The sequence below is a fragment of the Scyliorhinus torazame genome, chromosome 1 (genome assembly GCF_047496885.1).
Source record: "Scyliorhinus torazame isolate Kashiwa2021f chromosome 1, sScyTor2.1, whole genome shotgun sequence".
Classification (NCBI taxonomy): Eukaryota; Metazoa; Chordata; class Chondrichthyes; order Carcharhiniformes; family Scyliorhinidae; genus Scyliorhinus; species Scyliorhinus torazame.
The window spans coordinates 108,272,386-108,288,115 of NC_092707.1; the positions used below are offsets into that span (position 1 = coordinate 108,272,386).

The 15,730-nt window shown below is 55.0% G+C and overlaps 1 protein-coding gene across 1 annotated transcript in view; it reads right to left on the reverse strand.

Moving 5' to 3' along the window:
* Positions 1-5,989: 5,989 nt before the first annotated feature.
* The window catches only part of upb1 (ureidopropionase, beta), a 286,897-nt gene continuing 277,156 nt past the window's right edge, over positions 5,990-15,730 (reverse strand). Inside the window, exon 10 of the mRNA XM_072499643.1 lies at positions 5,990-10,130. Within this exon, the coding sequence (XP_072355744.1) occupies positions 10,044-10,130 (87 nt within the window). The 3' untranslated portion in view covers positions 5,990-10,043. The remainder of the gene's footprint in view (positions 10,131-15,730) is intronic.

Below are 15,730 nucleotides of genomic sequence, written 5' to 3' on the forward strand. Positions count from 1 at the left end.
TGAGCTTCGTATAATCTTTTATAGAATGCCTTGAACACTCCATTCACTCTCTCCGCTCCCCGTTCCATCTCTCCTTCCTCATCCCTCACTCCCCCTATTTCCCTCGCTGCTCCCCTTTTCCTCAATTGGTGGGACAGCAACCTGCTCGCCTTCTCCCCATATTCGTACTGTACACCCTGTGCCTTCCCCCACTGTGCCTCTGCAGTACCCGTTGTCAGCAAGTCAAATTCTACGTGTAGCCTTTGCCTTTCCCTGTACAGTCCCTCCTCCGGTACTTCCGCATATTGTCTGTCCACCCTCAAAAGTTCTTGCAGCAAGCGCTCCCGTTCCTTACTCTCCTGCTTCCCTTTATGTGCCCTTATTGATATCAGCTCCCCTCTAACCACTGCCTTCAGCGCCTCCCAGACCACTCCCACCTGGACCTCCCCATTATCATTGAGTTCCAAGTACTTTTCATTGCACCCCCTCACCCTTAGACACACCCCCTCATCTGCCATTAGTCCCATGTCCATTCTCCAGGGTGGGCGCCCTTCTGTATCCTCCCCTATCTCCAAGTCCACCCAATGTGGAGCGTGATCCGAAATGGCTATAGCTGTATACTCCGTTCCCCTCACCTTCGGGATCAACGCCCTACCCAAAACAAAAAAGTCTATTCGCGAATAGACTTTGTGGACATAGGAGAAAAACGAAAACTCCTTACTCCTAGGTCTGCTAAATCTCCACGGGTCTACTCCTCCCATCTGCTCCATAAAATCTTTAAGCACCTTAGCTGCTGCCGACCTCCTTCCAGTCCTGGACCTCGACCTGTCCAGCCCTGGTTCCAGCACCATATTGAAATCTCCCCCCATTACCAACTTTCCCACCTCTTGGTCTGGGATGCGTCCTAGCATACGCCTCATAAAATTCTCGCCACCTCCGCACTCCAGTCTTGGTATACGCGGATCACCGCGTTCTCCCACTTACTGCTCCGAGTTTTCTTTGGCCAGTTCGGGGCATATACGTTTACCAAAACAACCGTCTCCCCCTGTAATTTGCCACTCACCATCACGTATCTGCCCCCGCTATCCGCCACTATGGTCTTTGCCTCAAACATTACCCGCTTCCCCACTAGTATAGCCACCCCCCTGTTTTTCGCGTCTAGACCCGAATGAAACACCGGCCCCACCCATCCTTTGCGTAGTCTAACCTGGTCTATCAGTTTCAAGTGCGTCTCCTGTAACATAACCACGTCTGCCTTAAGTTTCTTAAGGTGTGCGAGTACCCGTGCCCTCTTTATCGGCCCGTTCAGCCCTCTCACATTCCACGTGATCAGCCGGGTTGGGGGGCTTTTTACCCCCCCCCCCCTCGTCGATTAGCCATCCCCTTTTTCCAGCCTCTCACCCGGTTCCCACGCAGCTGTGTCCCCCCCAGGCGGTGCCCCCCCGCCCACCCCACCCCATGCCAGCTACCCCCTCTCCCCAGCAGCAGCAACCCAATACTTCCCCCCCCCCACCCCCCCTGCTAGATCCCCCACTAGCGTAGTTACACCCCCCATGTTGCTCCCAGAAGTCAGCAAACTCTGGCCGACCTCGGCTTCCCCCCGTGACCTCGGCTCGCACCGTGCGACGCCCCCTCCTTCCTGCTTCCCTATTCCTGCCATGATTATCCTAGCGCGGGAACCAAGCCCGCGCTTCCCCCTTGGCCCCGCCCCCAATGGCCAACGCCCCATCTCCTCCACCTCCTTTCCTCCCCCCACCGCCACCTGTGGAAGAGAGAAAAGTTACATTGCAGGATTAATGACATAAAACTCCTCTTTCCCCCCCTCTTCGCCCCCCATACTCGCCCCACCACTTTGTTTCAAACGTCCTTTTTTAATAACCCGCTCATTCCAATTTTTCTTCTACAATAAAAGTCCACGCCTCATCCGCCGTCTCAAAGTAGTGGTGCCTCCCTTGATATGTGACCCACAGTCTTGCCGGTTGCAGCATTCCGAATTTTATCTTCTTTTTGTGAAGCACCGCCTTGGCCCGATTAAAGCTCACCCTCCTTCTCGCCACCTCCGCACTCCAGTCTTGGTATACGCGGATCACCGCGTTCTCCCACTTACTGCTCCGAGTTTTCTTTGGCCATCTAAGGACCATCTCTCTATCCCTAAAACGGAGGAATCTCACCACTATGGCTCTAGGAATTTCTCCTGCTCTCGGTCCTCGCGCCATCACTCGGTATGCTCCCTCCACCTCCAGCGAACCCGCCGGGGCCTCCGCTCCCATTAACGAGTGCAGCATCGTGCTCACATATGCCCCGACGTCCGCTCCCTCCGCACCTTCAGGAAGACCAAGAATCCTTAAGTTATTCCTCCTCGTGTTGTTCCCCAGCACCTCCAGTCTTTCCACACATCGTTTATGGTGTGCCTCGTGCATCTCCGTCTTCACCACCAGGCCCTGTATGTCGTCCTCATTCTCGGCAGCCTTTGCCTTCACGACCCGAAGCTCCCGCTCCTGGGTCTTTTGCTCATCCTTTAGCCCTTCGATCGCCTGTAATATCGGGGCCAACAGCTCCTTCTTCATTTCCTTTTTAAGTTCTTCCACACATTTCAAGAACTCTTGTTGTTCAGGGCCCCATGTTAAACTACCACCTTCCGACGCCATCTTGGTTTTTGCTTGCCTTCCTTGCCGCTGCTCTAGAGGATCCACCGCAATCTGGCCACTTTCCCCTCCTTTTTCCATCCGTATCCAGGGGGGATTCCCTTCTGGTTTACCGCACAGTGTTTTTAGCTGTTAAAATTGCCGTTGGGGCTCCTATCAAGAGCCCAAAGGTCCGTTCCACCGGGAGCTGCCGAAACGTGCGATTTAGCTGGTCATCGCCGCACCCGGAAGTCCATTTTCACCATTCATGACCTTCCAGAGTATTGGTTTCTGATAAGGGCACAGCTTTTACAGGGAAAGAGTTCCAGCATTTTGTGCAGACTAATGGCATCCAGCACACCCGAACAGCCCCTTATCACCCGGCCTTGAATGGCCTGGCAGAAAGAGCGGTGCAAACTTTTAAATCAGCAATGAAAAAACAATCAGATAGGCTATTGCATCTCACTTTAGCTAATTTCCTCCTTTTGTACAATAATAATAATCTTTATTGTCACAGGTAGGCTTACATTAACACTGCAATGAAGTTACTGTGAAAATCCCCTCGTCGCCACACTCCGGCACCTGTTCGGGTACACAGAGGGAGAATTCAGAATGTCCAATTAACCCAACAAGCACGTCTTTCGGGACTTGTGGGAGGAAACCAGAGCACACCCCTCACACCATTATCGCGATCATACCAGCAGAGCTATTAATGGGCCATTGTCTTCGAACTCGGCTGGACCCAATGTTCCCCAATTTGGCAGGAAGGGTGGTGAGGCAAGCTACACAAAAGAAATACTGAGACTCAACAAAAGGCAACATTTAAAACCAATGACCTAGTTTTCGTAAGAAACTTTGCACCTGGTCCATCATGGTTACTTGGGAAAATTATGGCAAAATCTGGACCCGTCTCATACCTGGTGGACTTACAAGGGAGACGGGTGTGGAAGTACGTAGACAATATAAGAAGAAAGGCGGCTGCCCCAATGATGAAACAAGCAGATCCAGTGGACATGGCTAATGTCCCTTTAGCATAGTGTGATAACATGGCCCGTTTAAGGGGCGATCTTTCATGGGGCACATGACCCATTCGGGGCCTATCGCATGGGAGAGTGTGAATCCTGACCAATGGGGAAAAAGCGCGTGACGCTGGGAGCAGGGATACAGGCAGTGTGGAGTCAAGGAGTAAAGTCATGTGTGATATACCTCTGTGCTTGTACATAATTTAACCTCATTGTTGTTTCCAATAAACCTTTTTATTATACAAGCAGCCTCCTCAGTGATACCTCCGCTATCATACCTGTCGATCCTGCAAAGTCCTCCTTGCTAACACCTGGGAGCTTGTGCCAAAATTGGGAGAGCTATCCCACAGACAAGTCAAGCAACAGTCTAGTATAGTCATACTTACGGAAGCATATCTTTAATGTCCTAGACATCACCATCCCTGAGTATTACCTGTCCTATCAACACGACAGCCCAGCAGAGGTGGCGGACAGTGGAATACAGTCGGGAGGGAGTTGCCCAGGAATCCTCAAAATTGACTCTAAACCCCATGAAGGACGGCACCAGATCAAACATGAGCAATGATTACCATGTACCGTCCCCCTTTAGCTGAATCTGTAGGGAGAGAAAAGAGCTAACTTTTCGAGTCCAGATGACCCTTTGTCAAAGCCCTTAGCTGATGTTGAACACGACTTGGAGGAGGTATTGAGTGTGGCAAAGGCACAAAATATACTTTCTGCCAGAGGTACCGAATGGATGATCCATCCCGGTCTCCTCCAGAGGTCCTCAGCGTCACAGATGCCAGTCTTCCGCCAATTCGGTTCACTCCACGTGATGGGAAGAAATGGTTGAAGGCACTGGATACTGCATAGTACTGAAAGCTTGTGCTCTAAAACTAGTCTTTAGTGGGTTTAGCCAATGCTAACAAGCTATCGTACTCTGCAATAACCTGCTCAGTTTGGGTTCCACCAGGGTCACTCAGCTCCTGACTTCATCACAGCCTTGGTTCAAACATGGACAGAAGAGCTGAACTCTTGAGGAGAGGGGAAGTGACAGTAATGTGGTATCAAGGAGCCCCAGCAAAACTGCAGTCAATGGGAAAACTCCCCGTTGATTAGAGGTCAATCTTCTGAGTCCCAGGACATCACTGCAGGAGTTCCTCAGCAGAGTGTTCTACGCTCAACCATCTTCAGCGACTTCATCGTAAGGTCAGAAGTGAGGATGTTCGTTGATGATTGCACAATATTCACGACTCCTAAATAGTGAAACAGTCCATGTCTAAATAAAGCAAGACTTGGACTGAAGTGGCAAGTAACATTCACGCCACACAAGTGTCAGGCAATGACCATCTCCAACAAGGGAAAAGCTAATTGTGATGTTTATGTCTAAAGTAAATGCTATTGTAAAAGGACATTTTAGTTAAAAAGTGCTATATGGAATCACCTGTCTGGACTGTACACAGAACAATACTCTTCATTGTATCTTGGTACACGTGACAATAAATCAAATCCAAATCCAAATGACTTGCCAGTCGGGTGTGCTGGATGTGGAGTCCCCGATCCATTTCCCTTTTGTGTAGGAAAGTATAAAAGGGCCCTTCATGTTTTGGCGGGCAGTTCAGTCCAGTAGGTGTGTGCGTTTGTGTACTCAATTGCATAGAAAAGTGACAAAACACTTCACTAACCATCTCCCCATGACATTCAATGGTATTACCATCGCTGAATCGTCCACTATCATCCTGTGGGTTGCCATTGACCAGAAACTGAACTAACCGTATTAATACTGTAGCTACAAGAGCAGGTCAAAGGCTGGGAATCCTGTGGCAAGTAACTCACCTCCTGCCCCCCCCCCCCCCCCCCCCCCAACTGAATGCAATGGAATACCTGGCATTTGCCTGGATGAGTGCAGCTCCAACAACACTCAAGAAGCTCGACACCATCCAGGTCAGAGCAGCCCACTTGACTGGCATCCCATCCACAAACATTCACTCCCTCCACCACTGATGCAGTGTCAGCCAATTGAGCAGGAAATTTAATCATTTTGGGTGGAGATAAGAAATGAGAAAGAGGGCAGCACGGTGGCGCAGTGGTTAGCACTGTAGCCTCACAGCACCGGGGTCCCACGTTCGATCCCGGCTCTGGGTCACTGTCCATGTGGAGTTTGCACATTCTCCCCATGTTTGTGTGGGTTTCGCCCCTGCAACCCAAAGATATGCGGGCTAGGTGGATTGGCCACGCTAAATTGCCCCTTAATTGGAAAAAAATGATTTGGGTACTCTAAATTTTAAACAAACAAAAAAAAAGAAATAGGAAGTATGGGAATAGTTTACAGTTACCATCGGACATGATATTAATCAAGAAATGAGAAGCTTGGAACAAATGTGCTGCAATAATTGTGAGAGACTTTAATCATCATATAGAGCGGTCAAATCAAACTGGCAAAAGACAAATTAATGGAATATATTTGAGTTGGTTTCCTGGAACAATACGTTGTAGAACCACCCGGGGAAGTGGCAATTTTAGATCTTTTATTGTGTAATTAATAATCTCATGGAGGGAAGAGCGATCATAATGGTAACATTTCACATGATCTACTGGAGTCTGAAACCTGATTAATAAATGTAACTAAAGTCAATTACACAACATTACAAATGGGAAACTTCATGTCCTCTTCGATGCAAAGATGTGACGTATATTCCAGCTTCATTCCATCACCAAGAGCACTCAATTCTGGCTTGGCAACATTCCCTACCTACATCCCCATCTTAACTTGTCTGCTGAAACTTTTATCCATGCTCTTATATCCCATTATTCCCTGCTTTCCTTTTTTCCATGCTGCCCAAGTTCTGCTCTTCTACTTTGTGAGACTGTCCCCAATTCCAACCCCTTGCCAGCCCTTCAATCCGTTTTAAAACCCTGAACTCTCTCGCTGGCTTGGCAATTTTTATATCAAAGGTTTGGTTGTGAATGTGGATTCCTGGAGAGTATCTAAGAATTTGAATTCACCAGATGGCCTGTGAGATTAAGCAGCGAGCAAGGTCTCAAAGCTGCAGCTGTCAGTTGTCCAATGGCTGGTTATAGATCTGCTGGGCTGTGAGGATAGGGGGTTGCAGGTTTTCTTTAGGTCAAATCGGGAGTCCCAGTGATGGAATTTTCAGCAATACGTTAACCCTCTATGGTGGACTCAGTGACGTGATAACAGTACTCCAGGGACTAACAACTGACCCTGGAAATGGAACCTGGAAGAGAAAGCTGTTACACGTGGAGGATGTGATTCATTGTGTGCTTTTCCAGAGAACCCTGTACGCTCACAGGGAGGGTGACCAGTGTGATTTGATCTAGAGACCTTTGGGATTTTAACTGGTTGAACTCCTGCAATATCTCAGCTCAGGCGTAAGGGTTGCCAAGCCTTGGCTCTGTCTCAAACTAAATGTAAATTCTCTGGCTAATGAAGTGTGGAGTGTGTTCTGGGCGAGCTGGTACAGAATCTTGACTGATGGCTGCAGTAAAGCGTGTTTCAATTTGGCGGACTTAAATTTGGTAAATTTGTTTTTGCCCATCAGCTACTTGGCTCACCTGAAGATCTAATTGACACCTCGAAAAAGCTTGGGTGGATCGTCTGTGTTGAATTTTTAACTTGTATTCTCAGAATCAGCATGCAAGGGTTTAACACCCAAACGTCTCAAAGACGACCAGCATTCAATCAGATGGGACAGATGGGGCAGCACGGTAGCATTGTGGATAGCACAATTGCTTCACAGCTCCAGGGTCCCAGGTTCGATTCCGACTTGGGTCACTGTCTGTGCAGAGTCTGCACATCCTCCCCGTGTGTGCGTGGGTTTCCTCCGGGTGCTCCGGTTTCCTCCCACAGTCCAAAGATGTGCAGGTTAGGTGGATTGGCAATGCTAAATTGCCCTTAGTGTCCAAAATTGCCCGTAGTATTGGGTGGGGTTGCTGGGTTATGGGGATAGGGTGGAGGTATTGACCTTGGGTAGGGTGCTCTTTCCAAGAGCCAGTGCAGACTCGATGGGCTGAATGGCCTCCTTCTGCACTGTAAATTCTATGATAGGACATATGGCTGGGGAGGCCTCCACAAGGTGCAACTGTCTGAGCAAATACATTATTGTGCTGGAGATATTGAATTGACTGAGTCATCATATTCAGCACTAACATCTCTTGACTGACTTATCCGATCTGAAATGCAGTGGCTTAATTGCCTTTTATTTCAGTTTGCTGCAGAGGTAAACAGCCACAAATACACAGGTTTGAACCTGATCAATGGGTTTGATTGGCAGCTCTGAGATCTTTAAGAAAAGGAAAGTCATTGATTGGCTGGAGCCCTTTCTGGTTTCTCGAGATTTCCAATGATCTTGGACGTCATGTAAAAAACAAATTTGGGGTACCCGATTATTTTTTTCCATTAAGGGGCAATTTAGCATGGCCAATTCACTTAACCTGCACATCTTTTTGGGTTGTGGGGGTGAGGCCCACGCAGACACGGGGAGAATGTGCAAACTCCACACGGAATCGAATCCAGGTCCTCGGCAGCAGTGCTATCTACTGCGCCACCGTGCTGCCCAATCTTGGACGTCAAATGTCAGTTTCCGATTTTGGATACACAACGTGAGATGGGAGCAGGTAGAGGAAGTGGGGAAAATTCCTGGCTTGGCCAGCCCGCCTTGGGAGCAAGTGCCTGCAAAGGCAGGATCCTTATTGCTGTGGAGGCAAGTGGAGGCTGGAGTCAGATCAGCTGACCTGGGAGAAAGTTCAGCAAGTTAATATAATGAGGCTTTATGGAGAACCCAGACACCTCCTCTTGTTGAAACTGCTGGGCCCAGGGAAAACATTAGCTCAGGCTCTTTCATGTCAATTTCACATCGTTTATTTACGCAAGATTAAGTGGTTTCAAGGACCTGTAGTGTCTGTTATTGACACTTTAAAAGGTCTGGATGATTGACACTTTAATTGCCTTGCAGTGAAAAGACATTTTCTTAAAATGATGAAAAGTTGCGCATGAATTACTTTTTTAAAGCTTTTTTTTTTACACATCTTATTGTCACATTGGTTCTATACAATGTATAGTGGGTCAATTGGCATGGAAGCACCATATCATGGCATTGAGGCATGAGGGGCCATGGTGTTGGGTGAGGGCAGTAACCCGGCACTGGGAACGTGAGAAGGACTTTTCAAAATCACCTTTAAAGGTCTCCTCGTGCAGACTAGTTCATGATAGCCCAGTATGTGGAGGCCGACATGCCTATTTCTGCAATGAAGCCAGTTAGGTCAGGAGCGTTGGGTGCAGGTTTTGACAGGAACCAGCCTGCACCTTTTGAAGGCACTCCCGAAAATCAGACAGCCTGGGAATTGGATCAAGAATCCTGGAATTGGGACCCACCATGTCTAACGGGCATTTTAGATACAGAATGCGAGATCGGACATCATGGGCGAAATTCTCCCCAAACGGCGCGATGTCCGCCGACTGGCGCCCAAAACGGCGCCAATCAGACGGGCATCGCGCCGCCCCAAAGGTGCGGAATGCTCCGCATCTTTGGGGGCCGAGCCCCAACATTGAGGGGCTAGGCCGGCACCGGAGGGATTTCCGCCCCACCAGCTGGTGGAAACGACCTTTGTTGCCCCGCCAGCTGGCGCGGAAATGACATGTTGGGGCGGCGCATGCGCGAGAGCGTCAGTGGCCGCTGACAGTTTCCCGCGCATGCGCAGTGGGGAGAGTCTCTTCCGCCTCCGCCATGGTGGAGACCGTTGCGGAGGCGGAAAGGAGAGTGCCCCCACGGCACAGGCCCGCCCGCGGATCGGTGGGCCCCGATCGCGGGCCAGGCCACCTTGGGGGCACCCCCCAGGGTCAGATCGCCCCGCTCCCCCCCCCCCCAGCCCGCCCACGCCGCCTTGTCCCGTCGGTAAATACCTACTCTAATTTACGCCGGCGGGACAGGCAATTTATCGGCGGGACTTCGGCCCAACCGGGCCGGAGAATCGAGCGGGGGGGGCCCAACCGGCGCGGCCCGATTCCCGCCCCCGCCGAATATCCGGTACAGGAGACTTCGGCAACCGGCGGGGGCGGGATTCACGGCGGCCAACGGCCATTCTCCAACCCGCTGGGGGGTCGGAGAATGACGCCCATGTCAATTTCTGATTTACAGTGAGATCAGATCAGATGTGTTAGGAAGCTTTAACTCAACCACAGAGAAGCTGAGCTGGTTTTGAATAAATGGCCTGTTTACACAGGGTTAGAAATGAGATCTGTGTACAGGGATGATGGTGTCTCTGAACCCAAGGAAATATCTGGTGGAAAATCACAGGAATACCCATGGACAAGCGGACGTCAGGATTAAAGACAACATGGCTGAGTGAAACAATATATTTTCTGATCAAACAGTGTAAATCTCTGGCATAGCCTCCATGCTGCCTGTGCCCAATAACATCAATAATCCACGACTACATTGGGTTGAAACTCAGGATACGTTGCCTCAGCAAGTTCTGCAGCATACAAATCAAACCTCCCCGTCATCTGAGAAAATAAATAAAATAGCAAGTGTCAAGAATAACTGGACAGAGCAATGTCCTGACCAAAGTCCTTGAATATCGAGATCACTGGGAACTAAGTCCACGTTTTTCTCTGGAGGGGAGTGAGAGAGCGTGGACAGGACTGTTCGAGAGGGACGGGACTGGGCGAGCGTGGAGGGGTCTGGGCGAGCGTGGAGGGGATTGGGTGAGCGTGGAGGGGACTGGGCGAGCGTGGAGGGGACTGGGCGAGCGTGGAGGGGACTGGGCGAGCGTGGAGGGGACTGGGCGAGCGTGGACGGGACTGGGCGAGCGTGGAGGGGACTGGGCGAGCGTGGAGGGGACTGGGCGAGCGTGGAGGGGACTGGGCGAGCGTGGAGGGGACTGGGCGAGCGTGGAGGGGACTGGGCGAGCGTGGACGGGACTGGGCGAGCGTGGACGGGACTGGGCGAGCGTGGAGGGGACTGGGCGAGCGTGGAGGGGACTGGGCGAGCGTGGAGGGGACTGGGCGAGCGTGGAGGGGACTGGGCGAGCGTGGAGGGGACTGGGCGAGCGTGGAGGGGACTGGGCGAGCGTGGACGGGACTGGGCGAGCGTGGACGGGACTGGGCGAGCGTGGAGGGGACTGGGAGAGTGTGGAGGGGTCTGGGAGAGCGTGGAGGGGACTGGGGGAGTGCGTAGGGGACTGGGAGAGTGTGGAGGGGACTGGGAGAGTGTGGAGGGGACAGGGAGAGCGTGGAGGGGACTGGGAGAGCGTGGAGGGGACTGGGAAAGTGTGCAGGGGACTGGGAGAGCGTGGAGGGGACTGGGAGAGTGTGGAGGGGATAGGGAGAGTGTGGAGGGGACAGGGAAAGCGTGGAGGGGACTGGGAGAGTGTGGAGGGGACAGGGAGAGCATGGAGGGGACTGGGAGTGCGTGGAGGGGACTGGGAGAGCGTGGAGGGGACTGGGAGAGTGTGGAGGGGACTGGGCGAGCGTGGACGGGACTGGGCGAGCGTGGACGGGACTGGGCGAGCGTGGAGGGGACTGGGAGAGTGTGGAGGGGTCTGGGAGAGCGTGGAGGGGACTGGGGGAGTGCGTAGGGGACTGGGAGAGTGTGGAGGGGACTGGGAGAGTGTGGAGGGGACAGGGAGAGCGTGGAGGGGACTGGGAGAGCGTGGAGGGGACTGGGAAAGTGTGCAGGGGACTGGGAGAGCGTGGAGGGGACTGGGAGAGTGTGGAGGGGACTGGGAGAGTGTGGAGGGGACAGGGAAAGCGTGGAGGGGACTGGGAGAGTGTGGAGGGGACAGGGAGAGCATGGAGGGGACTGGGAGTGCGTGGAGGGGACTGGGAGAGCGTGGAGGGGACTGGGAGAGTGTGGAGGGGACTGGGAGAGTGTGGAGGGGACAGGGAGAGCGTGGAGGGGAGTGGGAGAGAGTGGAGGGGACTGGGAGAGCGTGGAGGGGACTGGGAGAGCGTATAGGGGACTGGGAGAGTGTGGAGGGTACTGGGTGAGCGTGGAGGGGACTGGGAGAGTGTGGAGGGGATAGGGAGAGTGTGGAGGGGACAGGGAGAGCACGGAGGGGAGCGGGAGAGAGCGGAGGGGACTGGGAGAGCGTGGAGTGGACTGGGAGAGAGTGGAGGGGTCTGGGAGAGCACGGAGGGGAGTGGGAGAGCGTGGAGGGGACAGGGAGAGTGTGGTGGGGACAGGGAGAGTGCGGAGGAGACTGGGAGAGTATGGTGGGGACAGGGAGAGTGTGGTGGGGACAGGGAGAGTGTGGTGGGGACAGGGAGAGTGCGGAGGGGATTTTCGGGCCGGCTGTTCTTTGTTTTTCTGGCCCCGGGTCTGGCCAGGCAGACCCTCGCAAAATGCCCCTTCTTCCCGCAGTCTCTGCAGATCACGGAGGGGGCTGGGCAGCGTTGGCGTGGATGCTGGCACTGTCCGCAGAAGTAGCACGGTGTGCCCCCCGTAGTGAGTGGGTCGCCGCGTGGCGCAGGCCTGTAATACGGCTGAGTCGGAGGAAGTCCGGGGGGGGGCCCGCAGAGTCCGCGGGGTACGTACCCAAGTTATGTTGGGCCATCTCCAGTGAGGAGGCTAGCATTAGCGTGTCCTGGAGGTCTTTTGCCCCGTTTTCGAGCAGCCGCTGCCGGATGTAGGTCGAGCGGATTCCGGACACGAAAGCATCCCTGATGTGCAGGTTCATATGGACTTCCCCTGTCACATCCTGATGGTCACAGTCCCTAGCAAGCGCGGTGAGTTTCTCGATGAATTCGTCTAGCGATTGCCCCGAGCGCTGCCGGCAGGTAGAGAGCAGATGCCTGCCGTGTACCTCGTTGATGGGTTTGACAAACCACTTGCGGAGTAACTCGACCGCCTCTTCATAAGTCGTCGCCTTTTCGAGCGTGGCGGAGATTCTGTGACTCACCCGGGATGGAGTAGGCTCAGCTTGCGTGGCCCCAGGATGGAAATCTCTGCGGAGTCCAGGTAGGCCTCGAAGCACCGCAGCCAGTATTAAAACATTTCCTTTGCCTCCGGTGTCCGTGCTTCCAGATTGAGCTTCTCTGGTTTTAGGCCTGCGTCCATCCTGATCCAGTTTAGTCTATTAAATTGAGGTACCCTCAATAATGACGCTTAAGAGTGTAAACGGTAAAGAAGGCTTTAATAGACTAAGAACTATGCTAGAGCCGAGATGTGTGCTAACTGCTGCACAACCCACAAGGCAGCCCCTTATATATGGCTCACAGATGGGTGGGAGCCAGAGGCGGAGTCCCCAGGGTTCCAAGCCTGGTCTTAAAGGGGACATCACCTTACATGATGACAAGGCAGTAACCGTTCATCACAGGAGGGGACTGGGAGAGTGTGGTGGGGACAGGGAGAGTGTGGTGGGGACAGGGAGAGTGTGGAGGGGACAGGGAGAGTGTGGGGGGGACAGGGAGAGAGTGGAGGGGACTGGGAGAGTGCGGTGGGAACAGGGAGAGAGCGGAGGGGACTGGGACAGTGTGGTGGGGACAGGGAGAGTGCGGAGGGGACTGGGAGAGTGTGGTGGGGACTGGGCGAGCGTGGAGGAGACAGGGAGAGTATGGTGGGGACGGGGAGAATGCGGAGGGGATTGGGAGAGAATGGTGGGGACTGTGATGGTGTGGAGGGGGCTGGGAGAGTGTGGAGGGGACTGGGAGAGTGTGGAGGGGACTGGGAAAGTGTGGAGGGGACAGGGAGAGCGTGAGGGGACTGGGAGACTGTGGAGGGGAGAGGGAGAGTGTGGAGGGGAGAGGGAGAGTATGGAGGGGACTGGGGGAGCGTGGAGGGGACTGGGAGAGCGTGGAGGGGACTGGGCGAGCGTGGAGGGGACTGGGCGAGCGTGGAGGGGGCAGGGAGAGCGCGGAGGGGGCAGGGAGAGCGCGGAGGGGACTGGGCGAGCGTGGAGGGGACTGGGGGAGCGTGGAGGGGACAGGGAGACTGTGGAGGGGACTGGGAGAGTGTGGAGGGGATTGTGATAGTGTGGAAGGGACTGGGAGAGTGTGGAGGGGACTGTGATAGTGTGGAGGGGACTGGGAGAGTGTGGAGGGGACTGGGAGAGTGTGGAGGGGACTGGGAGAGTGTGGAGGGGACAGGGAGAGCGTGAGGGGACTGGGAGAGTGTGGAGGGGACAGGGAGAGCGTGGAGGGGACAGGGAGAGTGTGGAGGGGACTGGGGGAGCGTGGAGGGGACTGGGAGATCGTGAAGGAGACTGGGAGAGCGTGGAGGGGACTGGGAGAGTGTGGAGGGGACAGGGAGAGTGTGGAGGGGACTGGGAGAGTCTGGGGGGGACTGGGAGAGTCTGGGGGGGACTGGGCGAGCGTTGAGGGGACTGGGAAAGTGTGGAGGGGATTGGGAGAGCGTGGAGGGGACTGGGCGAGCGTGGAGGGGACAGGGAGAGTGTGGAGGGGACTGGGAGAGTGTGGAGGGGACTGGGAGAGTGTGGAGGGGACAGGGAGAGCGTGGAGGGGACAGGGAGAGCCTGGAGGGGACAGGGAGAGCGTGGAGGGGACAGGGAGAGCGTGGAGGGGACTGGGAGAGCGCGGAGGGGACTGGGAGTGTGTGGAGGGGACAGGGAGAGCGAGGAGGGGACAGGGAGTGTATGGTGGGGACTGGGAGAGCGTGGAGGGGACTGGGAGAGTGTGGAGGGGACTGGGCGAGCGTGGAGGGGACTGGGAGAGCGTGGAGGGGACTGGGAGAGCGTGGAGGGGACTGGGTGAGTGTGGAGGGGACTATGATAGTGTGGAGGGGACTGGGAGAGTGTGGAGGGGACTGGCTGAGTGTAGAGGGGACTGGGCGAGCGTGGAGGGGACAGGGAGAGTGTGGAGGGGACACGGAGAGCGTGGAGGAGACTGGGCGAGCGTGGAGGAGACTGGGAGAGCATGGAGGGGACTGGGAGAGTGTGGTGCGGACAGGGAGAGTGTGGAGGGGACTGGGAGAGTGTGGAGGGGACTGGGGGAGTGTGGAGGGGACTGGGAGAACGTGGAAGGGACTGGGAGAGCGCGGAGGGGACTGGGAGAGTGTGGTGGGGACAGGGAGTGTGTGGAGGGGACAGGGAGAGTGTGGAGGGGACAGAGAGAGTGTGGAGGGGACAGAGAGAGTGTGGAGGGGACTGGGTGAGTGTGGAGAGGACTGGGAGAATGTGGAGGGGTCCGGGAGAGCGTGGAGGGGACTGGGAGACTGTGGAGGGGACTGAGAGAGTGTGGAGGGGACAGGGAGAGCGTGGAGGGGACAGGGAGAGCGTGGAGAGGACTGGGAGAGCGCGGAGGGGACTGGGAGAGTGTGGTGGGGACAGGGAGAGTGTGGAGGGGCCTCGGAGAGTGCGGAGGGGACTGGGAGAGCGTGGAGGGGACTGGGAGAGCGTGGAGGGGACGGGGAGAGTGCGGAGGGGACTGGGAGAGTGTGATGGGGACAGGGAGAGTGCGGAGGGGACTGGGAGAGCGTGGAGGGGACTGGGAGAGTGTGGAGGGGACTGGGTGAGTGTGGAGTGGACTGGGTGAGTGTGGAGGGGACTGGGAGAGTTTGGAGTGGACTGGGTGAGTGTGGAGGGGACTGGGAGAGTGCGGAGTGGACTGGGTGAGTGTGGAGGGGACTGGGAGAGTGCGGAGGGGACTGGGAGAGCGTGGAGGGGACTGGGAGAGTGTGGAGGGGACTGGGAGAGTGCGGAGTGGACTGGGTGAGTGTGGAGGGGACTGGGAGAGCGTGGAGGGGACTGGGAGAGTGCGGAGGGGACTGGGTGAGTGTGGAGGGGACTGGGTGAGTGTGGAGGGGCCTGGGAGAGTGCGGAGTGGACTGGGTGAGTGTGGAGGGGACTGGGAGAGTGCGGAGGGGACTGGGAGAGCTGGAGTGGACTGGGTGAATGTGGAGGGGACTGGGAGAGTTTGGAGTGGACTGGGAGAGTGCGGAGTGGACTGGGTGAGTGTGGAGGGGACTGGGAGAGTGCGGAGGGGACTGGGAGAGCGTGGAGGGGACTGGGAGAGTGTGGAGGGGACTGGGCGAGTGTGGAGTGGACAGGGAGAGTGTGGAGGGGACAGGGAGAGCGTGAGGGGTGATGTACCGTCAATTGCCACGAGACGGGAATGGTGAAACAATCGATGCTTTATTGCACAAGATG